Source organism: Lepidochelys kempii, chromosome 1 (genome assembly GCF_965140265.1).
Source record: "Lepidochelys kempii isolate rLepKem1 chromosome 1, rLepKem1.hap2, whole genome shotgun sequence".
Classification (NCBI taxonomy): domain Eukaryota; kingdom Metazoa; phylum Chordata; order Testudines; family Cheloniidae; genus Lepidochelys; species Lepidochelys kempii.
Genome location: NC_133256.1, coordinates 32832098 through 32857764, shown reverse-complemented (window position 1 = coordinate 32857764; position 25667 = coordinate 32832098). Strand labels below are relative to the sequence as shown.

At 39.3% G+C, this 25667-nt stretch overlaps 1 protein-coding gene across 3 annotated transcripts in view; it reads right to left on the bottom strand.

The window, feature by feature from the left end:
- DYNC2H1 (dynein cytoplasmic 2 heavy chain 1) overlaps positions 1 to 25667 on the bottom strand; it is a 407641-nt gene that overhangs the window by 56624 nt on the left and 325350 nt on the right. For all 3 annotated transcript variants that reach the window (XM_073338398.1, XM_073338416.1, XM_073338408.1), the window contains 2 exons: positions 18855 to 19064; positions 8971 to 9060 (listed from right to left, as the gene is read on the bottom strand). In XM_073338398.1, coding sequence (XP_073194499.1) covers positions 8971 to 9060; positions 18855 to 19064 — 300 coding nt within the window. The remainder of the gene's footprint in view (positions 1 to 8970; positions 9061 to 18854; positions 19065 to 25667) is intronic.

The window sequence follows — 25667 nt, the reverse complement described above, 5'->3', positions numbered from 1 at the left end:
TGTGGTGCCCAAAACTTATTCCATCTGATGCCTCATCAGAGCAGAGCAGAGCGGAAGAATTACCTCCTGTGTCTTACATATAAGACTCCTGTTAATACATTCCAGAATGACATTTGCCTTTTTCCCCAACTGCATCATACTATTCATTCATCTTTAATCTATGATCCACTATAACCCTCAGATCTTTTTCAGTGGAATTACCATCTAGCCAGTTATTCTCCATTTTGCATTTGTGTATTTCACTTTTCCTTTCTCAGGGTAGTATTTTGCCCTTGTCTTTACTGAATTTAATCTTACTGATTTCAGACCAATTCTCCAATTTATCAAGATCATCTTGAATTTTAATCCTGTCCTCCAACGTGCTTGCAACCCCTCTCAGCTTGATGTCATCTGCAAATCTTATAAGCTTACTCTCCACTCCATCATCCAAGCCGTTAATGAAAATATTGACTCATACTGGATTCAGGACAGATCCCTGTGGAACCCCACTTGATATGTTATCCCAGTTTGACAGCAAACATATTGTATACAAGCCATAAATTATGTTCCTATTAGAATAAACAATGCCAGGTCTTCTCTTTTGTCCTGGGAACGATCATACAGCCCTCACCAGAACTGTGCCAGTTAGTCATAAGGATCTGAATCTGCCAAACAATAACGTAACATGGATTTCTGTTGCAGTGACAATAGCAACCATGTTAAATTGAGAAAGTGGAAGTCTTAAGCTTCTATAATGGAAGACTGACAGGATGAAATGTAAAACAAAGCATTAATGGAAACATTAACATTATTTGGGCAAAAAAACCTAGAAAAATACATCAGCAGATAGGATCAAATAAGCAAAAAGTGACATGCATTGTAATAGTATACATTTGGAGTATACCTGTTCTGACAGACTCTCTAATTTACCAGTAATTAAGATGGTTATTACACTGTTTGATCTCTTATAATTAACTATGATATAAAAATATCTCACATTCTTTTTCACATGTATTTATGAGAACAATAATTAGATACTGTTGTCAGAAAACTAAGCCAGACACTGTTGGAAGGTTGGTATTAGGAACCTTCTTGGAATTGCCTCCTCCCCCTGTGATCCCTGATATATATGAATAATTTTGCCTGGGAGTTATATTAATGATAAAGACTGCACCCACCGGCTAGAGGGGAAGTTGATGCCTATGGCATGCCCTTCCCCCAGCCACGGCAGGTTGGCTTGGGGGGTTCCCTGAGCAGCTGCACAGCGGGCCATGGAGCTTACAGGGAACTTAGGTCAGGGTGGTATTTTATTCACACCTGTGACTGACAAAAGTTTTGCCGACAGAAGTGTTAGCGTAGACAAAGCCTCACACAAGTTAGATATCTGTCTTCAGGTTGGGAGGGCCTGATGAAATACATCCTGGAATGCTTAAGGAATTAGCAATTGTCTTTGAGAACTTGTAGAGGATGGCAGAGATCCCAGGGAATGGAAAAGGGCAAATTCAGTACTTATTTATAAAAAGTAGGACAGTCAAATGGTTAAAAAAATGAATCACAATTAACTGCAAGATTAAAAAAATAGTTGTGATTATTCGCAGTTTTAATTGCACTATTAAAGAATAATAGAATACCATTTATTTAAATATTTTTGGATGTTAATTACTTCTGTGCTGCTGCTGTGGGTTGTGGTGCCTAGCAGTCAGCTTGCGGCTCAAGGCAGGCTTCAGGCTCCATGGGGCTGCATCTTGCCGGAGCCCACAGCCATCCACATCCCTTTGGCCACTCTTGGTTCACCATGGGCACCATTTCATATTTTGGTTTGGTGTGTGTTTGTTGGGGGGGGAAGTGTGTGTGTGTGTTGGGGGGAGTGCTGTCTCTTTAAGCAGAGCACTCAGGAAGCGGAAAGCATTTTCAGCCAGCAGCAGCTGCCGGTGGTAGCACTCATTTCTGAGGTGGCAACAGCAGCATACAGGCTGCCTCTGTTCCCTGACCCCAGCTCTGCGGCGACTGGGTACACGGGCAGGGGGAGGGGGACATCAGCCCCTCTGCCCCTGCTCTGCATGGGTACAGAGCAGCTTAGCCAGTGGCGACTCCAGGGGGGTGGGAGAAGGAGGGAGCAGCAGTGGTGCAGGGAGGCAGGAGAAGGGGCATTCCTGCCCCGGAGGAATGCAGCAATGCCCCCCTGCACACAGCACCCTGGATGGTGGCCCCTCTCACCTAATCCTAAGACCAGCCATGTTTCCCTCCCCGCCCGCCGAGTTTTCTCCAGAAGTGTGCAATTAACGCTTGTTAAAAAAAAGCGCATTAATTTCTTTTGAGTTAATTACACGCATTAACCATGATTAATTGACAGCCCTAATAAAAAGGGGAATAAGGACAACCTGGGGAATTACAGACCAGTCAGCTTAATGTAAGTATCCGGAAATGAAGCAAATGATCAAACAATCAATTTGTAAGCATCTAGAAGATAACAAGGTGATAAGTAACAGTCAACTGGGATTTGTCAAGAACGGATCATGTCAAACCAACTTTCTCTGACAAGGTAACAAGTCTTGTGGATGGGGAAAAGCAGTAGATGTGACTTTGGTAAGGCTTTTGATACGGTATCACATGTCTTTCTCATAAATAAACCAGAGAAACATACCTTAGATTAATCTATTATAAGGTGGTGCACAACTGGTTGGAAAACTGTACTCAGAGAGTAGTTATGAATACTACACAGTAAATCTGGAAGGGCATGTTGAGAGAGGTCTTGCAGGGATTTATTCTGGGTACGGTTCTATTCACTATCTTCATAAATAACTTGGATAATGGAAATAGAGAGTATACTTATAAAGTTTACGGATGATACCAAGCTGGGAGGGGATACAAGCACTTTGAAGAACAGAATTAGAATTCAAAATGATCTTTGATAAATCAAAGCTGGATAAATGATCTGAAATAAATAGGATGAAACTCAAAGACAAATGCAATCAACTGCACAAGTACAAAATGAGAAATGACTATCTAGGAAAGAGTAGTGCAGAAAAGGATCTGGGGGTTATAGTGGATCACAAACTACATATGAGTCAACAGTGTAACACTGTTGCAAAAAAGCAAACATCATGTATTAGCAGGAGTATTGTAAGCAAGACATGAGAAGCAATTTTTCCACTCTACTCAGCACTGATAAGGCCTCAACTGGACTATTGTGTCCAGAACTGGGCACACACTTCAAGAAAGATGTGATCAAAATGAAGAAAGTCTAGAGGAGAGCAACAAAAATGATTAAAGGTCTAGAAAACAAGACTTTGGAGGAAAGATTTGAAAAAAAAGGGGTTGTTTAGTCTGGAGAAGAGAAGACTGATGGGGGACATGATAACAGTCTTCATGTATGTGAAAAGTTGTTACCAAGAGGAGAGTGATAAATTGTTCTTCTTAAACACTATGGACAGGACAAGAAGTAATGAGATTAAATTGCAGCCAAGGAGATTTAAGTTAGACATTAGGAAAAACTTGCTAACTGTCAGGGTAGTTAATCACTGCAAGTTATTACCTAGAGAGAATGTGGAATCTCCATCACTGGAGGCTTTTAAGAACAAGTTAAACAAAGTATCTGTCAGGGATGGTCTAGAACTTAGTCCTGCCTCAGTGCTAAATGACCTATCAAGGTCTCTTCCACTCCTACATTTGTAGGATTATATATATAATATATATAAAATCTCCCTACACACACTTTTTTAATCATGTCCAAGAAAAGGAAGATTCCAAGGTATTTCTCTCTATGCCCTCCTCTAAGGGGATTTGTGACAGGATGGGTCACAGAGACCCCCTTGGGACTGCTACATGATGTGATGAGACCTCTGAGCCCATTTTCCCTGGCAGCTTGGGACTTCAGAACCCTGCCTTGTTGAGCCAGACATGCCAGTCTGCTCCAACACAGACCCAGGGTCTGAACCACATCCCCCCAAAACTGCAGACTTAACTGAAAACGACTTAAGAAGTGCTCCTGTCTCCAGCACCCAGATACCCAGTTCCCAATGTGGTCTAAACACCAAATAAAAATGTGTTTTACTCTGTATAAAGCTTATATAGGGTAAACTCATAAATTGTTCACCCCCTATAACATTGATAGAGAGATATGCACAGCTGTTTGCTCCCCCAGGTATTAATTACTTGCTTTGGGTCAATTAATAAGCAAAAAGTGATTTTATTAAATATAAAAAGCAGGATTTAAGTGGTTCCAAGTAATAACAGACAGAACAAAGTAAATTGTCAAGCAAAATAAAACAAAAACATGCAAGTCTAAGCCTAATACAGTAGGAAACTATATGCAGATAAATCTCACCCTCAGAGATGTTCCAATAAGCTTCTTTCACAGACTAGACTCCTTGCTAGTCTGGGCCCAATCCTTTCCTCTAGTACAGTCCTTGTTTCAGCTCAGGTGGTAGCTAGGGGATTTCTCATGACTTCCGCCTCCTTTGTTGTGTTCCACTCCCTTGTACAGCTTAGGCACAAGGCGGGAATCTTTTGTCTCTCTGGCTCCCCCCCCCCACACTTCTAAATGGAAAAGCCCCAGATTTAATATGGATTCCAGTACCAGGTGACATGGTCACATGTCCTGTGAGACCCCCAAGCCTTCATTCTTCCCAGCCTGACTCACAGGAAGGCTTACAAGTAAACAGAGCCATCTATAGTCAATTGTCCTGGTTAATGGGAGCCATCAAGATTCCAAACCACCATTAATGGCCCACACTTTGCATAATTACAATAGGTCCTCAGAGTTATACTTCTATTTTTCTAGTTTCAGATACAAGAATGATACATTTATACAAATTGGATGACCACCCTCAGTAGATTATAAGCCTTGAAATGATACCTTATAAGAGACCTTTTGCATTAAGCATATTCCAGTTACATTATATTCACACTCATTAGCATATTTTTATAAAATCATATGGAGTGCAACATCACAGGATTCTTAGCTGTCATTTAAATATAACAATTACATTTCAAGTCTGGTTCACTGCAAAGATAACCTTGAAATAGTCAACTGATTACTAGTGTTGAATGCTTGTGACTATGGTTTCTGTATCACCTGCGATCATGGATTAATTCAATGCAATTTCATCGGGGTAAATTTAACCCACAACTTAAATGAAAGCGGATAATAGAAAGCATGCCATCAGTGTTCAGGATATTAATAGATATGGGACAGGAAGAAGAGTCAGTACAATTTTCTCTGGTTTCTCTGCAGTCATCACTGAAATCTAAGAACATATCAGTGTGATACTTTTCTTTAGAACTGTGTGACCTGGTTTCACTTAGAAAGCAATCCTGTAAGTATGAGATGTGCTGGTTTGTTTGAGAAAAACAGCTAGAGAAATATTGGCCTAGAACACTATACTTAGTATTAGAAAGGTTGTATGGTGACATGACAAAGGTGGGGACAACAGCCAGTGAAACCATCCGTGTTTTCTCAATATTATAATAAACTTCTACTTCTACTCTACGACTGCTCCTTAAAACTGAGTTACCCTCATTTTTCTTGGCCTTAATATTTGTCTCCAAAAATACATAAGGAAGAACATTTTATGTGCTTTATAATAGGTATAAAAATATCCCCAGACATTCAGACCACAGTTATAAAAGCTTAAGAGATAATATTCTGCTAAGGAACTCAGTTTGATAGCTGGAGAAAGGTTCTTTCACTATTTCCACTTTTAAACTTTGAAAATGTTTGCCATACTTTTGTTTTCAAAGAAACCTGAATTATTGAATGGATTATATAAGGCTTCAAGTATTTTCATAGGTTTGAAATTTGTATTCGTCAACTTAATATGTTTACAATTAATTATGGAATGCTAACATTATGATTATTGGGAGAGTTTCAAAAGAGACTTTGTTTTTATTAAAGAATGTATATACAATTGCATTTTATTGAGGCACTTTCAATAAAATAAATCCTCACAAGAAAGGAAATATTTACTTTGCTTTGTCACTCTTTGAAGAACTGCTTGCTGAAGCAGCTTTTTCTTTGGAGGATTTTCTATTTGATTGTTTAATTGCTGGGGTTACATGTCCTAAAAATATTCATGTACATGTATCTAGTGACTTCAATGGCACCAGCTGCTGCTATGCACTTTTCAAAAAGGGTGAATGTAGGCATCCAAATCTAGGGACTCATTTTAAAAAAATCTGGCAGACAATCTTACTTTTATACATGATATTGCTTTTCATACCCAAGTGCTGTCTGATTGAAAACTTATATAGGCATAAAGGGTAGGATTTTCCAAAGCACATAAGATTAAGAAGCACAAGCCCTACTGAACATCAGTGGGGCATATTCTTCTAAATCTGTTCACCACTTGAGAAAAATCTCTCCCAAAAAGCAATACTTTCTCCACCAGCTACCTGTATTTTTCAAAAATGTCCAGCCACAATACAGTTTAAACTAGAAACTGAAACTGCAGGAGAAATTTCACTTGAATTTGGCCAAGATATGGATTTATACCTTTAATTTTATGAAGCGTTTATTATAAGTTTGAATAACAATATAAGGTATACAGAATTATACAACTGTAAATTATACCCTTAGTACTTTTTGTCGCCATTTAAGAGAGGTTGAAGCTCAAATAGCTTAGCAGATTCAAGTACAGTATTAGAAGGTGGCAAAAAGATATCAAATATGATACATCAAGTATGAATCAGCAGCTAATTCTTATTAAGGTGACATGACATATACAAATAAATGTATACGGAAATGAACTTTATATAAACACTACTATTGATTTCAAGAGTGCTACAACTGGAATCAATGAATGCCCAAGCATATGCTGTGTCGGTTTCTTCATTTGGATAAGTATTATTTCACTTATTGTTATTTATAATGTATGCAACATAACTCAATGTGCTTATTAATGCTTTAGGCAATGCTATTATACACAGAGATACCATAAACAGAGCTCCATGAAAATCTTGATAATTTTTCATTTTTTTTTTTTATTTCATTTCATTTTGTTTTATCCCCCGTGGGAGGAGGCTAGGTTCTGTCCCCAGGAGATGGGAGTCCCTGGGTGGGATGCTCAAGAGTAAACCCACCCTGTCCTCATGAGGAGGGCAGGCCCCGAGGATGGACAGTGTTGGCGAGCAAGCCTGCCCTACACTCACCCTGCAGTGGTCCTATACCTCTGGCCTTGGCCTGGCTTCCTGCTCTGGGCATTGCAACCTGGTGCATGGGGTTGCAGGGCAGCTCAAATTTGATTCTGCCATCCTTCTATCATCATGGAGTTGCTAGGCCAAATCTAAGCAGCTCTGCAACCCTGTGTACCATGTTGCAAAGCCACTCACTAAAATTTGGCCTGGCCACCCCCTTGTTATCACAGAGGAGTGGCAAGGCCAAACCTGAGCAGTGCTGCGACCCCATGTGCCAGGTCACAATGCGTGGAGCAAGAAGTGAGGTCCAGCCCTGCAGGACAGGAGCTGCTGCTGTGGGATGAGTGCATTTTATTAAATTTTATTAATTGCTTTTCTTTTTCTTTTGTTTTATTCATTGTTTTTCATTTTATTTCATGTTACTTCAGACTTGCAGAAAGCATGGGGCTCTAACTATAAACAATATTGTTAATGCCCTACCTAGCCTTATGAAGTGTTTGAACAAAAGCAACAATGCCTAAACATACCAACCGTCTAGACAACAAGAATAATGTATCAAAAAAACTTATGGAGTATGAGTAATAGTAAACATTCTGCCGGAGATTTATACAATATCTCTAAACTGCAAAACAAGACAGGCAATAATTACTGACAGTGGGAAGATGCTTTTCTCCAGGTATATGCATAAATATACATAACCATACATACCTGCGTACACACATATATTTCTATTTTCTTAGACTTACAGATTTTAATCTAATTTTTACATTGCTCCTCCTAAATAAATGATATCTCAGTCATCTGCTACCTGAACAGACAACAGCCATATCTGCTTTTTGCCTGAGACATGAAAGTGGAGTAATTCGTGTTAGCATTTTAGTCTGAAGGCACTTCTCTACAGCCATATGCCATTTCAAATACATGCTAGACCATATGGTACAGTCCTTTAGAAAACAAATTCTCTGAAGTCACCTCATAACAAGCATTAATTCAACAGACTGAAGAATAGCATTTATTGTCCAATTATATTTTTCCTTGCTGTTTCTCTCAGAGCAAGTAGCACAGAAATTAAAGACAAATTTGCAACTAAGTAATACATTCAGGAACACACCTAGGACAAACAGATGTAATCATCCACCCTATTCCATAGAATAAAACAGTGTGTCTTCAGAAACTCACTGCATTTAAAAAAAAATATTATTGGGTTGTGAAATCTATTTCATGCTTTGATATGATTGTCTAATTTTACTTTTTTATCCTCCTGTCCCGGACTCCTTTCCCGCAGCTCATTCACCTAGTTCTCAGCGTATGAAGGAATTTTAATTTGCATTCTAACATAGGAACGCCACCTTCAAACACATAAGTTGACTATTTTTCAAGAATGTGGTAAAACTGTATATCAAACCATACCCTAGTTTCACTGGCAACTATAATGAAGTCTCATAAGGGACCATCCTTTCTACATATAAAAGTTCAGTTTTATTTCAGAGAGCATGGCATTTAGAAAAACAACAGGAGTTCTACAAAGACAGTAAGAAAAACAAAGATCTTCCTTCCTTTTCCACAGATCCTGAGTTAAAACTTTGATTGAAATTCAGGTCAAGTTAAAACTGCTGTAAAAGTGAACAGCAATGTTACTGCACTCCGAAAATAAAGTTTCAGGGTTTACTGGGACAAAAATTTGAGGTCCTTATGTTGTACCTCCATGTTTATGGTTTTTAACATTTAATTATTTACACACAAGTTCTAAATCTCTCTCAGACAGCAGCTTGGAAAGCCCTACTATAGAGAAGTACACAGTATATTGTGGTATAAAAAGCAGTAATGTTCTGAAGTTAACTGAGTCTTCTACTTTACCTGGATAGCAAGTGCTCGAGCTACAAGCCCTCTGAGGTATTGTAAAGGATCATCTGGGCCTTCCCACTTACTCTGCCATGTGAGGGGACACTGAAATAAAAATAGATTAATTGGCTATGCAGTACAATTCAAAACTACAGGTATTACTACTGTTTTAATGCAACTATTTGTATTACATTTAATTATCTGGAGACTGAGTGTAGTTTAAAAAGAGAGCGAGTGTCACGATCTGAGCATACAACTATGAATTCCCAGCTCTAATGCAAACTCCTTACATGGTGCACAGACACAATGGTGACAAAGGCCATACAGAGACTCTGTTTAACAGATAAATGTGACCTACCACGAGCATTATCCTTTTACAGTAAGGACAAAAACATTAACAGTACCTACTTGACAGGAGTGAGGTTAGTATTAACCAATGCCTGTAAAGTGGTCTGGGTCCTGATTCTTCAAGGTGCTCCCCCTTAATTAAATGGGAGTTGAGGGCACTTGGCATCACACAGGAGGTGCTGAGCACCTTGAAGGATCATGCCCTTGAAGATTAAGGGCCAGATTTTCAAAAGAGCTCAGCGTCCAACAGCTCTCATTGAGAACAGCATCAGCTACTACATGCTGATGACATTTGCAAGTCTGGCCATTAAAGCATATAAGAAAGGATGACACTCAAAGTGAACTAAACAGTGCTAACTTTCACTGAATAAACTTCATCTTAATACAAATAACAGAAAAACTTTGGGTCTAGAGACTTTGGTAACATTTAAATAGACCAACAAACAAAAACAAGACAAAGAAAATAAAGAAAAAACATTATCTCTGTGGACGCTTTTGCTTAAAAAGCATGACTTCTGAAAGACAGTTATAAAAAATGGTTACTTGCCCGTTTTATTGTTCTTTGAGATGTGATTGCACACATGTATTCCACTCAGGGATGTATGTGTCTAGCGTGCCAGAGCCAGAGAGTTTTCTGCAGCAGAACCAGTCAGAGCAGCATATGTGCCTTGCACACTGCCGTGGCCCCTGCCAAGGTTATACAAAGGTGGCAATGCCCTAACCTGGCCTCAGATCCTTCACATCGAAACATAGCAAAACGGGATCCAGGGGGGATGGGTCCTGGAATACCTGTATACTATAGCATCTCTAAGAACAACAGCTGAAGAGGTTACTTATCTGTCTTATTTCTTCTTCAAGCGGTTGCACAAGTATGTTCCACTCAGGTGACTCACAAGCGAGTACCGTTAGGTGGTGGGGCTCAGTGTCTACTTAAACATGGCCTTCCCAAAATTTGCATCAATCTTTGAAGCAGTTGTGATGATATAATGATGAATGAAGGCACAGAGGACCAAGTGGCAGCCCTATAAACATCCAGTATTCAAACATCCTTTAGAAAAGCCACCAACGTAGCATGAGCATTCATTGACCGAACCAACAGTCTTTGTGGCAGAGAGGTGTTTGCCATGGTAATACAGGAATTAATCCATCCAGAAATTGTCTGTGCAGTAACTGCTTGACCTCTCATTCTATCAGCATAAAAAATAAAGAGCCGGGGAGAAAGCCTGTCCAGATAAAAGGTTAATGCTTACATTCCATTCAAAGTATGTAGACATTGTTCATCCTTATGTGACTGTGATTTTGGGAATAAAACATGGTACGTATATTGTCTGGTTCCAATGAATAACTGATACCACTTTGGTTAACACCTTCAGATATGGCCTCAAAGCCATTTATCTCTGAAAAATACCACTTATGGCAGGGGTGGCCAAACTTACTGACCCTCCAAGCCACATATGATAATCTTCAGAAGTTCCAGAGCCAGACGCACCTATCAGGGCTTGGGGCTCTTGCTCTGTGGCAGGGTGGTGGGGCTAAGGATTCTCGCCTGCAGGAACTGCACCCCACCCCGCTCAGTTCCCATTGGCCGGAAACCAGTGCTCAGGGCCAGGGCAGCGTGTGGAGCCCCATGGCCCCCCTGCCTAGAAGTCGGACCCACTGCAGGCCGCTTCTGGGGCACAGTGTGGTGTCGAGACAGGTAGGCGCTAGCCTGCCTTAGCCGGGCAGCACCGCCGATGGGACTTTTAATGTCCCCGTCAGGAGTCCTGACCAAAATGACTCAGTGCCTGACATGCTGCGATCCAGTACTGGGTCGTGACCCAGTACTGGGTCATGACCCGAAGTTTGAAAAATGCTGATCTAGAGAGAGAGGCTCTATGTTTCAGAGCAGTTCAAAGTTAGCAGCAGCAGAAGGGTCCAGGATGCCCCAGATGCCTCTGATCCCAGTGTAAAGAATGCTTTGTAGTGGTGTGGAAACTGAGGCAGGGAAATGTGTTTAGGGTTTATTATTTTTGTATAGATTTGTGTATTTTTCATGCTATTAAGTAAAGAGCAATTTTTTTCCGAGTCTGCGTGTGTTATGTAGTACAGTGGTTCTCAAAGCCGGTCTGCCGCTTGTTCAGGGAAAACTCGTGGTGGGCTGGACCAGTTTGTTTACCTGCCGCGTCCGCAGGTTCGGCCGATTGCAGCTCCCACTGGCCACGGTTTGCCGCTCCAGGCCAATAGGGGCTGCAGGAAGGGCAGCCAGCATGTCCCTTGCCCCGCACTGCTTCCCGCAGCCCCCATTGGCCTGGAGTGGCGAACCGCGGCCAGTGGGAGCTGCAATTGGCCGAACCTGCGGACGCGGCAGGCAAACAAACTGGTCCAGCCCGCCACGGGCTTTCCCTGAACAAGCAGCGAACTGGCTTTGAGAACCACTGATGTACTATACCTATCATGTGCCCTTGAACAGTTAACCAGTGGATTCAGAATGCCCAAACTGACGGAGTTCTGGCAGAGAGTGTGTTTAAACTTTGGGGAAGTTTGGGGAATCAGCACTGGTTCAAGGAACTAGACTGCAGAGGTCTCATCTCTTAGGAGGGGGTACTAGAAAGAAGATTCCAAGGTAGGGGCAAGGCATGGATTCTGTTCAGACTCAAGGTTTAAAGCACATACAGATTCAGCATCTGAATCAGTCTTTTGAATATCCAAAGACAGATTGTGAGGGTACATTTTCTATTTTTTAATGCACACAAAATTGTAAACATTTGCTGGCTAAATCAATGTATTATATTCTCTACTCTGTGTATTAAAAGAGAGATTCTACTTTGCAAAAGTATCATATTCTTTTAGAGATGAGTCAAAACAAAACCTGTGATCTGGGTTTAGAATAGAATTTGTGACTTCACTCCCTTTTATAATGTGATGTATTTGAGTACCTCAGACATCAGAAATATTCCAGTCCACTGTTAAGAGTTCTGCCCATTAGAGAGACATGAAGCCTGGGTTGGGCTTATTTTTTATTAAATATGCTCCTCTTTCACTAGTCAAGTTGCCCCTTTATTCTTCTTAATGGTGTAACTAAAGCAGCCACAATGGCTGGTAAAAAGCAACACACTTTTGAATTTTGATTTTTAAGTTAAGCTCCCCCTTGCACTCATCTCCAACCCTGTGTCTGGTGTCTTCTCTTCTTCCATCATATTAAGTCTTATGCAACCTGGACTGGAAACTCCTTGTGGCAGTGACTACAAGTCACAATCTGATATCACTTACACTGGTGAGAATGAGTTTTACAATTGAGATGAAAATTGTCTGTATCTTATTTGCCTGTATAGTGTCAACAACATATTTAATGCTGTTTACATTAACTACTACTACTACTGCAACTAATAGCAGTAAACAATTAAGTATTCCAGAGTTTGCCTTTATTAACAGGTCAAAGCATATTCAATTTATAAGTCATATTCAGATAATCTCTTAAATTACTTAGCAAGGAATTCTTACATCTCTGTAAGACATTATACATTTTAGATTTAAGGTTTTTATGAGAAGTGGAGACAGACTGGACTCATCACACATTGCCCTGGGGTATTCAGCTGCAGTAATTGTGTTGTCTTCTTCAAATGACATCTCTGATGTGGACATTATCAACCATCACCTTCCATCTTTTGAAGTTGCAACAGTGTTGGAAAACTTCCACTCTCCTTTGGATATCAGTCCGCCTCATGACATTTCTGACATAACTGGCACTCTTTCTTCCTCTTCCTGGTTTGCCTGTGATCTTTCCTGATGTCATGAGTGCTGGAAACATGTCACTTTGTGATCGGCAAGCTATGTGTCCAAAAAAGAGGTTATTCTTTTATCTAGGGTCATAAGTAATTGTACTCTTTTAAAATTTATCCTTCTCAGCACTTCTTCATTTGTAGTTTTAGTTATCCAGCTAATTTTTAACATTCTTCTATTACACCAAAACCTGAATGTTCTGAGTCTCCTCCAAGTGTCCTTTTTAAGCATCTGTCTCTCACATCCGTACAGGAGAGCTGACCATATGTAGCACTTCAGCAATCAAGTGCAAATATGCACTTTTAACCTTCAACAACACAGAAGTCTTTGGAAGTTGTTCTTCATCATCTCTTCTGTTTCTTGTTATTAGACTCCCTAAATACGGGAACCTATTCACTTATTCCATCATTCAACCATTGCCTACCTTGTGCTCACGTATTATAAGACCTTCTCTTCCTAACGTTGATCCTCATTCTGTATTTCTTGCTGACACTGTTTACAGTAATACACAAGTTCTGAAGTTCTTCCTTAGTTGAAGCAATGCAAACTAGGTCATTAGCATATCTTATGTTGTTGATGTATATGCCATTGACATGATGCCCTGGTTGGTGTCTTCTAAACTTTCCCTCATTATAACTTTTACATATATGTTAAATAGTTGTGGAACTAAAAAGCAACCTTGATGGGCACCTGAAACTGCAATACTCACAGTTCATAGTTAATTTGGATTGCGGTTTTCTGTCTCCAGTATAGCTTTTTATTAATTGTATATCTATATGAGAGTTAATATTACATTCTTCAAGAGTAAGAATAATCTTGTCATGTTGGAATTTATCAAATTCCACATATAAAATTTCCTTTCGCACTTCTTCCATGCTCACAAAAGATCCTCAGGGCAAAGATTGCCTCCCTCTTGCCTATTCCTGGACAGAAACCAAACTGACTACTACTAATTCTGTCTCCAGATGGAGAGGTATTTATGTGCCAACAATTTTCAACAAAACTAAGTGTGTGGCTTATCAAGCTTATAGTTTGCAGTTGTTCACATTCTCTAGCATTAACCACCTTTGGTAGAGGAACAAAGACTGACCTCTTGAAGTCCTCCAGAAATTCTCCTGGTATGTATGTTTAAAAAGGCATTCTAGCATTTCAATTGCAATACCATCCTCCCCAGCCGCTTTTCCTCAGTTTATGCTTTTTAATGTTCTTTCTAGTTCCCATATTGTAAAATGTGTTGCTTTTTCTTCTCCTCTTTTGATGTCTATATGTCCTAATTTTTCAAAATCATCAAAAAGTTCCTTCATGTATTCCATCCACATTTACAGAATGATGATGTTTTCATAGCATAGCCTCCCATCCTTAGTTCCAATGCAGCTCAGCTCTTTTCTTGACTTCTTTATTTGTCTCATAATTTTTTGTGGTGTTATGAATCTTTGTAGTTCTTTCTGGTTTCATATTCTTTGATTTCATCACATCATAACTATGTACAACCTGTTTTTTCCCCTGTGTCGGGTTGCTCTCCTTACCACTGGATGGGCCACCTTCTGGTGATTCTGGGGATTAGCTTGGTCAGGCCAAGATTACCCCATCCTTGGTCACCCCATCCTGAGGTTATGCCCCATCAGTTTCTCCCCTGCAGCCCCTCTCTTGCTCTCAGGAGCTGCAGCTGTCCTCTTTGTGACTCAGCCGTCCGGCCAGGTCACTATTGTAGTTTTCCATCCCGGGGGAGTGTATCAAGGTTCCTGCTCTCCAGCAGTCTCTCAGGAAGTCGTCTGCTTCACTGCTTTACAGTACCACTCCCACAGCAGCTGGCAGTGAACCTGGGCCTACCCTCTACTCTGGGTTCTAGCTCAGAGACCTTCTACACAACAGCTAAGGTCCGTTCCCTGCAACTTGCTGCCTTTCCCTGAGCTTCTTCCATATCTCCTGGCCCTCCCCACTCCTCTGTCGAACCTCCTCCCAGGGAGTAACTTTAGGCAACTCATCTCTGAAGCCCCCCAAACACACTTCCCTTTTCCCAGGGCGTAACTGTAGACTCCTTCCCGGAAGTCCCTTCTGTTTCCAATTTCCTGTCTTTTGTAGAAGCCCCGCCTGTCCCTCACAGGTGAGCCTCTCTCTAATTAGCTGCCTCCAACCTAAAGCTCCACCATTTTCAGCTTAATTAGCTGATTGGCCCACCTGGCCCAAGTCAGCTCTTGCAGGGCCAGTGTGGGAAGCACACCCTATCAGATCCCCATACCCAATCTTCATGAGTTTTAAAAGATATATACCCTTTAATTACACAACTGAACATAAAGGTGAGGAAAGGCTCTCAGGTAGTTAGCTAAGCCAGTGCAGAAACAGTGCATCAACAGCTAGTCAGCTCAGTGCTTAAGTTAGGGAAACCAACAGTTTCTAGTTTTCCTTACAATTTTTTCTACACTATGTTCTTTATTACTGTCATGATTTTATGCTATTTTTAAAACCAAACTGCTTGCAAATAAAAGTGGCAAAATCTAAATGTCAGACATCTACAATTCTGAATGTGGGACCAATGTAACTTTCCTGTGTTAGTATGGTACGTTGACTATTTGTGAATGCTCACTATTTATCCAACAGATAACAGGCCTTATGCAGCTGTTACAGTATTAATATTAATATGCACAGGTTTCAAGAGTCATTTTAAAAACCTTCTGGAGTGAAAATTCTCCTCTATCTGTTTTGGAACATGTACTAAGCACCTATACTTTACAGTTCTCTTTATAAAACAAACAACAAGATACTACATATCACAGAAAAAACTGAGGAAAAGAAAGTAATTTGGGATGTCTATGTATAGAAAGTGAATCTATTTAACTATACTAGTTCCTAAATCAATTTAGTTAAATCAGTGCAAACCCTGTGTTTGAACTGGTTTAAATTAAAATTGGTTTATGTTTACTTTATAATGACTTCCCTTAATTCATAAACAAACCAAACAGCTTCAAACCATTGAGGAAAGTGAACTGTCAGTTGGTCTAAATAAGCCATCCAACCTAGCCCAAATCCATCCTGGACTATTTGTGTTGATGAAGACTGGTGGGAGCACAGAACCTCCAAAAGAAGACAGAAAGTAACCGCTACCATCATAAAGTTCCCAAAATGTCTCGTGGAAAAGACAAAGACTAAATTATGTCTCATGGTCTGATAATCCATGCTCAATTGGCACTGAGGTAGTGCTATTCTAATATGTGCATTTGGGGAGACAGATACAACAGGTTATGAGCCAAAGTAGTCTTGGGGGTTTGGGTCTGGAACAGATGGGTCCTAAAGTATTTAAGCCTGGAATAGAGTTTGCTATGTTCTGTTTAATACTTCTGATCATAAAACCAAATCCCAGAAAGGGTGTAATGTTTAATTTGTACAAAGTATACATTGCCTTTTGCTGTAGCAGGGCCGGCGACTCCCCCAATGTACAGGAATTCATTTAACCAAGTAATAATTCCAAATAGTTTGAATATTAATGGACTGTACATTGTAATGCAAAATGCCTGACAAAGTTGGCTGAAGTTTTTACTGAGCATTAGAATTGCTCTAGATTTAAAAAATTTCTTACTGTTTATGGACAGCAATGCAAGCCTTATTTGGTTTGAGTTGCACTAATTTGTACTACATAAGAAAAGGGTGCCGATATATACAGAGAACTGTTGTATTTACCACTGTGAAACAGCAAAAAAATAGAGAAGAGGCAGCATTTTATACTAAAACATATTTCCTAGGATATCCTATTAGCAAAATTATTTCCAATATGTTTTAGTTGTAAATGCAAGTTTCACTAAAAGGGGTGTGATGCTGTATGACTGAAATATGACCATTTATATAATTAATATTGTCACTGTTTAGACAACTGCAACAAAATTTGTACAAAGTATATAATGTAAGGTGTCAACAGAAGCGATATGATTTTCTAACTAAAATTATCCTGTTTAAATCCATGTATCATCACTGTAGCTGAAGTTATGAATATTGGCTATAGATCTGTATCCCAAATGTGTTTGTTCCTACGGTAACACTCACCAAGTATAATTTACAGTGAAGCCAGACCTCTTTGTATTGATGGCCCATGAAAGGCAACTGACTCTCACAATGGTCCATAGAAGAAACTCATTCCGCCCAAGATGGCTGTTCCTGCAGATACCTTGGCCTGCAAGTGACCAATGGCTGCCTCTAGGAGTCAGCAAGCCATGTAAGGGCATGTGATTTGCTCATTTGACTGTGCACTCCATCTTGTGCCTGTGACTTTCCACAAGTAGACTGTGAGCTTTGTTTGGGACAGTAAAATTCCATTCACATGGCAGAGGATATAAAAGACCCTAAATAATCTCCAGTTGCCTCTTTTCTGCTCAGATTCTCTAGACTATGGACTTACAACTAAAAGGCGCATTCAAATCTATGAACTGAGGACCTTCCAAGCTTTTGGAAGTTACCAGAGACTTTAGAAGCCAACAGTCTGTAACATCACTGCTACAAACCTGAGATAAGAACTTTGCAATTATTGTATGTATATGATCTATTAACCATTTTAACTGTCTTCTTTTCTCTTATAAATAAACCTTTAGATTTTAGTTACTAAAAGATTGGCAGCACCGTGATTATTGGATAAGATCTGAGTTATACATTGACCTGGCTATGTGACTGATCTCTTGAGATCAGAAGAACCTTTTGTTTGATAAAATTCGTTTTCAATAACCACTCATCAGAAACTCTAGTGTCTGTGTGGTGAAATACATCCTGGAATGCCTAAGGAGATTGCATTTTTGACTTCTTGTTAACCAGTGTGATGAGACAGAAGTTTACTTTTGTTACTGGCTTGGTATATCTAATCATAGAATAACTACCAGTTCGGAGTGGATCTGCCCTATTTCTCAGCAGTTTGACCTGAAACTGGCATCCTCAGCTGTGACCCACTGAGGCACGTTGATGGGGGTGGAAAACGATTTATACATTTTTAAGGGATAATATGAATGATTTGGCTTGTGAGATATTATGAGATTTGAGCTGGAAATGCTATTCCAGGATCATTAATTCTACCATCTTTGTATATCCTTCATAGAGAAAGATCAGCTAATGTGCATAATATGCTCAGAAGTCCCCACTGATTCTTAAAGCCAATATTTTTTAAAGTTTTCATTCTGAAAAGCCAGTTATGTTTTCCTTAAAATAGTAATATTTGTATATTTCAGGATAGTTGAGTAGTTTGGGAGTTTTGTTTTACTATTTATCCTAATGTCAATAAAGAATTGTGCATACTTAGCACCTCTCAGGCCTTAGTACTCATCAAAGGTGCCAGAGTGATAGCCCTAAAGGTAGAATTCATTTTTCTGGGCATGATGGCTGCACTGCCAATGTCTTTAAACTTCTAGGTATAAGAAAGTAGCTCTGTTTTAATTCTTGGACTCTCTCCTTACCCTACTACTTAAGAAACCAATTAACATAGCAGTTGTTTGTAAGGCAGATAGCTAACCACTAAGCAACATATCGACAATTTAGTACAAAGGGCACTAACAGCCTTTAAATGGTAACAACATTTGGTGCTAAAACCCTGAACCAGTTTTGAACTATAAGTGACCAGAAGGTGAAAGGTTCCCTATTTGATTAGGAATCCCCTGAAGCATCTAATCTACTCTTGTGACAATTTTAAACAAACCAAACAAAAGGTGAAATGTATATACGTATCTGAATTTAGCCGACTTTTGTTCAATGTCATAGTTACAGAGTAAGGATTTATAATGCTTAGTTAAGTGCATAATTTCTTTTTTCAAATATTAACTTACCTTCTGGTTTAATAAAGCACTTGCTAGACTTTGTACTTCAGAACTCAATAGTGAGGTGCCTCTGATGACTTTACTGAGAGCTGCAAGTGACTGATGGACATTTTGCACTAGGAGAATGGCATTGAATTGTTCAAGAATAATGAATGATAAGATTGGGGATCCTTGTTGCTCAGTAGGAGGAGACACCTTCTGATGAATCAGGTTGGAGTTCTAAAAAAAAGAACGTAGAATGCTCAATTAATAAACTCAAAGTGATAACTATATTATTATCCTACATATTGGTTTCTTTATACTCTCATTCATGATTATTTACTATTTGTAGTATAGAAGTCCATAGTAGTATTGTGCTAGGTGTTGCACAAACACAATGGTAAGAACAGTCCCTTCACTGAAGAGCTTACAATCTAAACAGACAAGGAAGACAAAGAGTGGAAAGAGAAACAGAAGCATACAATAACTTGCCTAAAATTATAACAGGTCAGTGGCCAAAGCAGATATACAACTTAAGTCTCCTGACTCCAAGTCCAAGGTCCTATCTGCTGGACTTTTGTGTCTTTTTAATGTGAGACAGGATGTACAGGACATATATTTCATTGTGTATATACAGTCTTATTAATACTTTTCTCTTCAGTATTTTTCTCTGTCACTGTATCTTTATTTTTTATAATACAATGAAAGGTTTTACTATGGAGATTCTTTATGACAATGTTAAAGTGAAAAGGAGTACTTGTGGCACCTTAGAGACTAACCAATTTATTTGAGCATAAGCTTTTGTGAGCTACAGCTCACTTCATCGGATGCATAAAGTGGAAAATACAGTGGGGAGATTTATATACACACAGACCATGAAAAAATGGGTGTTTATCATACACATTGTAAGGACAGTGATCACTTATGATTAGCTATTACCAGCAAGAGAGTGGGGTGGGGGGAGAGAAAACCTTTTGAAGTGATAATCAAGGTGGGTCATTTCCAGCACATTTCCAGGAGTTAACAAGAATGTCTGAGGAACATTGGGGGGGGGGGGGAGCAGGAATACATAAGGGGAAATAGTTTTACTTTGTATAATGACTCAGCCACTCCCAGTCTCAATTCAAGCCTAAGTTAATTGTATCCAATTTGCAAATTAATTCCAATTCAGCAGTCTCTTGTTGGAGTCTGTTTTCGAAGTTTTTTTGTTGAAGGATAGTCACTTTGAGATCAGAAATCGAGTGACCAGAGAGACTGAAGTGTTCTCCGACTGGTTTATGAATGTTATAATTCTTGACATCTGATTTGTGTCTATTTATTCTTTTACGTAGAGACTGTCCAGTTTGACCAATGTACATGGCAGAGGGGCATTGCTGGCACATGATGGCATATATCACATTGGTAGATGTGCAGGTGAACGAGCCTCTGATAGTTTGGCTGACGTGATTAGGCCCTATGATGGTGTCCCCTGAATAGATATGTGGGCACAGTTGGCAATGGGCTTTGTTGCAAGGACAGGTTCCTGGGTTAGTGGTTCTGTTGTGTGGTGTTTGGTTGCTGGTGAGTATTTGCTTCAGGTTGGGGGGCTGTCTGTAAGCAAGGACTGGCCTGTCTCCCAAGATTTGTGAGAGTGATGGGTCGTCCTTCAGGATAGGTTGTAGATCCTTGATAATGCGTTGGAGAGGTTTTAGTTGGGGGCTGAAGGTTATGGCTAGTGGCGTTCTGTTATTTTCTTTGTTGGGTCTGTCCTGTAGTAGGTGACTTCTGGGTACTCGTCTGGCTCTGTCAATCTGTTTCTTCACTTCAGCAGGAGGGTATTGTAGTTGTAAGAATGCTTGATAGAGATCTTGTAGGTGTTTGTCTCTGTCTGAGGGGTTGGAGCAAATGTGGTTGTATCGTAGAGCTTGGCTGTAGACAATGGATCGTGTGGTGTGGTCTGGGTGAAAGCTGGAGGCATGTAGGTAGGAATAGTGGTCAGTAGGTTTCCGGTATAAGGTGGTGTTTATGTGACCATCGCTTATTAGCACTGTAGTGTCCAGGAAGTGGATCTCTTGTGTGGACTGGTCCAGACTGAGGTTGATGGTGGGATGGAAATTGTTGAAATCATGGTGGAATTCCTCAAGGGCTTCTTTTCCACGGGTCCAGATGATGAAGATGTCATCAATATAGCGCAAGTAGAGTAGGGGCGTTAGAGGACGAGAGCTGAGGAAGCGTTGTTCTAAGTCAGCCATAAAAATGTTGGCATACAGTGGGGCCATGCGGGTACCCATAGCAGTGCCGCTGATTTGAAGGTATACATTGTCCCCACCAGGTTTGCCGTGACATTATCGGGGATAATGATTCTTGACGGCTTGTAGTCCATCTTTGTGTGGAATGTTGGTGTAGAGGGCTTCTACATCCATAGTGCCCAGGATGGTGTTTTCACGAAGATCACCAATGGACTGTAGTTTCCTCAGGAAGTCAGTGGTGTCTCGAAGATAGCTGGGAGTGCTGGTAGCGTAGGGCCTGAGGAGGAAGTCTACGTAGCCAGACAATCCTGCTGTCAGGGTGCCAATGCCTGAGATGATGGGGTGCCCAGGATTTCCAGGTTTAGGGATCTTGGGTAGGAGATAGAAATCCCCAGGTCGGAGTTCCAGGGGTGTATCTGTGCGGATTTGTTCTTGTGCTTTTTCAGGGAGTTTCTTGAGCAAATGCTGTAGTTTCTTTTGGTAACTCTCAGTGGGATCAGAGGGTACTGGCTTGTAGAAAGTGGTGTTGGAGAGCTGCCGAGCACCCTCTTGTTCATATTCCGACCTATTCATGATGACAACAGCACCTTCTTTGTCAGACTTTTTGATTATGATGTCAGAGTTGTTTCTGAGGCTGTGGATGGCATTGTGTTCTGCACGGCTGAGGTTATGGGGCAAGTGATGCTGCTTTTCCACAATTTCAGCCTGTGCACGTCGGCGGAAGCACTCTATGTAGAAGTCCAGTCTACTGTTTTGACCTTCAGGAGGATTCCACCTAGAATCCTTCTTTTTGTAGTGTTGGTAGGAAGGTCTCTGTGGATTAGTATGTTGTTCAGAGGTGTGTTGGAAATATTCCTTGAGTCGGAGACGTCGAAAATAGGATTCTAGGTCACCACAGAACTGTATCATGTTCGTGGGGGTGGAGGGGCAGAAGGAGAGGCCCAGAAATAGGACAGTTGTAAGAATGCTTGATAGACAGACTTACACGGCTGCTACTCTGAAAAATGTTAAAGTGGAAGCACTAATTCAGAATGGAATATGGACTCCGTTTTTAAAAATTAATGCTATAAGTAGTGAGACTGTTGTATTAAGTAAAGAATATTGTGAAGATCCTCACTTTCCAGTAAGAAAAGATAAAATATCAGGGTTTTTTTTTTAATAGATTACTTTAGACAGCTGCCATTTCAATCAAATAAAACTTGCAATTTCAGGCATATTGTCACTTCTTTTATAGAATTCAAAGTCTATTTAGTGCAGTAGTGGGGTCGTGGTTCCAGTAATACAATTTCTAGTGCTTACTGGCCCATATGTGCCTCTCACTGAAGCACTGTCTTTTATTTAATATAGTTATTACACATATACAATGACTGTATATGAAGCTTTATTTTTCTAAATTGTTTATAGCATTTTTTCTGTAGACAACCAATTTTCCCCCATCAGGACATTTCTATTAAATAATAACAGAAATACTGTTTTCATTGTTCTTATTCTTTCTTTTCACCTTCCCTGTCCATGCTCACTTCTCCCTCTCTTCCGCCCCCCTCCCTCTGATTTTCATTTTCAATGGAAAGCAGCTCAGAGACAAATGACACTGCCAGAAGAAACTCTTGGGGACTGTGGAAGGTCTGCTGGCATGATCTCCTTCACTCCAAGGAATGGGATGTTCCTGGCAGTGCTGGAAGAATCATGATCCTGCAGAAAATAGTCAGGAGAGAGAAATCAAAGATATTGGTTTTCCTTGTGTATTCCACATTCAATTGAGTACCCATACCCTCATGCTCCTTTTACAAGCTTCTTTCTTCAGAAGTACACCTTCTTTCATACATTGTGCTGGGATAGTTGTGGGAAGGTTAGCAATTGTTAATGGTTTATACAAATGTTCAGTTTTCTAGGGGTTTTGTTGCTGCTGCTTTTTTTTTTTTAAATTTTTTCTGTTTCAACAACTCCAACATTGGAGTTGTAGTGAGTGCAACATGGATGTAAACATTGTTCTTTTTTCTTTTCTACTATTAACACCGCCAAGATCAGTCCAACAAATGAAAGGTGTATTAGTCTATTCATAGATTCCGAAGCCAGAACATTGGTGAAACATCCAATTATGATTTTAAAATTGTCAGTGATGGAGAATCCACCACTTGTTAAATGTAAATCTTATTTCCAGTCTGAATTTGTCTAGCTTCAACTTCCAATCATTTGATCATGTTATACCTTTCTCTGCTAAACTGAAGAGCCTATTAAATATTTTCTCCCATGTAGATACTGATAGACTGTAATCAAGGCACCCCTTCTCTTTGTTAAACTAAATAGATTGAGCTCCTTGAGTCTATTAGCTAAAGTGAAGTTAATTAAACTAGGCTGATTTACACAAGCTGATGATTAGGCCCAGAACTCTTATATCTTATGAAAGTGGAACTTTCAGTCATGCCTTGTGAAGCAGAAACCTCTTTCACGTGGCTAAGAAGTGGTACTGGTATCAATTGCTCCTCCATTGTAAGAAAAGCTTCATGGGGAGGGTATTAATCAAGCAACAAAGGAAAGAAGAAAAACTCAGAGGGATAAAATAAGACAGAGGAAACATATATGAAAGTGTATTTATAAGGATAACAGGTAAGTAAAATGGAGGTATTCCTATTAAAACTTGCCAGTCTATTTCCTAGTACAGTGCCGTAAATATACTTAACAGTATTTAACTGTATGCTGGGGAAAGAAAGGGTACAGGCTGGGCTGATAGGTACTGATTCTCAGCCTTGAAGATTTGTTCAAGATGATCATGATATTTAATATAAGTTGGGGGATGCTTGGATCTGAGTTTTTGGGTTTGGATCATTTTAACTACAGAAGCCACTTGCAAAGTTCAGGTCTGGGTTCAGAATTTGAGTATCCTCAAAATTCTCTAGTATTTGCAATTGGGATTTTGATGTAGGTCCAGCTCTAAAAATCATGTTTGGCCCTGAATTATGAGAATCAGAAAATTCCACTTCTGTAAGGAAAGTGAGAAAATTGAAATTCAAATAGGCTATAGTAAGAGAATTACATGGTGTAAATCTGTAATACAGATTTTACTAAAACAAGGTTTTAATGCTCTAGTTTTAAAGCAACTAATTACCTCTTCCTCTTCAATAATGAATGTTCTTAACTTTTCACAACTTTGCAAATCACTCTTAAGTAAAGCCATTAACAGAAAATTACTTCTGACATAATTTTCTAAGGATCTTGATTGTTTAAAAATGATGCAGTGCAATCATATTACTAATAGATAATGAAATAGAAAATGGAACCAGCAAGAATAAAAGACTCTACTTAAACCATTACCTTATATCAATCAGAATTTATCATTCAATATGTAGGCATAGAATAAGATTAGACATTTAACTAGGTGGTAAATGCGTGATATCTCTAGATGACGTATTCTGATTTTCATTGTGCTTGGGCGCTAAAATAAGGAAATAAAATTAGGTTTATTGAGTTCTCAAGATCAGTTATATACCATATGAAAAAGTGGTTTTCCTTTCCAGTATATTTACTGAATGATTTCAGAAGATATATCAATCTTGCTATAATTACAACTCTAATGAATACTAATAATAGTTTATTTTTATCTTAAAAAGTTTCAGTTTTATAGTTTATTCTGTGCTATGATGTATACAATCTACCTAATACATTATGCTGAAATATTTGTAGCGTTGTGTTTTATGGAACAAGGCACAAACTAAGTTACTTTTCCAAGTAGTTATCTCTCTCCTAGAAGATGAAAAAGTATGTATACTACATTTGATTTCATACTGACCTTCCCTACGAAACACAGGAGAGCTAATATTCTGGTATTAGTTTTTCACAATTTAAATGTAAAACGAAAAGTCTTAGAGATATTCATGTTTTCAAATACCCACTGTCATCTTTATTTCACACTTTTGTTTTGAGTTTATTTTAGAGCTATTCACAATTAAAATTTATTCATCACTTGACTTATTATCTTGAGGGATATTACCAGTTTGTAAATATTATCGTACATGCAGATTATTACCCAATCCATATTTCTGAAGCAACTGTTCTGAGATAATGAACTCAACTCATAGTAACAATATACTGAACTGAATCTTAAACATGGGATGAATATACTTTATAAAATATGTTCAATAAGCCACATATACCTCAAAATCACTATTTTGCTAATTTGCAAAATATTTTTGTTCACATGATCATTTTCCACTGATTTCCTAAAGGTAAAAATCAGAGAAGTACCCACGGTGAAAGTGACTAAAGGCCCTGGCTTTGTTTAAATTAGATCAAATCAACTTCTAAATCTGCTTTGCAGTCCAGGTGACTGTCTGCTTTTCTATTTCATCTGTGCTCGCAAGCACTACAAGTCCAACAGGATCCTTGAATGTCACTGGTCTCAAGCTCATAATGCAACTAAAAGATCTGTAGGGCCATTACTGGGAAAAGAATAAAGGGACAGGGAATCATGGTTGCCAACAAATGGAATAAAGGTCTTCAATAGACTATTAAATAAAGTTGGTTATTGTTGAGAAATCTGTATAATAAATGCCCAGTATTTGAAAATTTGGCTTTATTTATATACTTCAGATTTCATATCAATTATGAAACAATTATA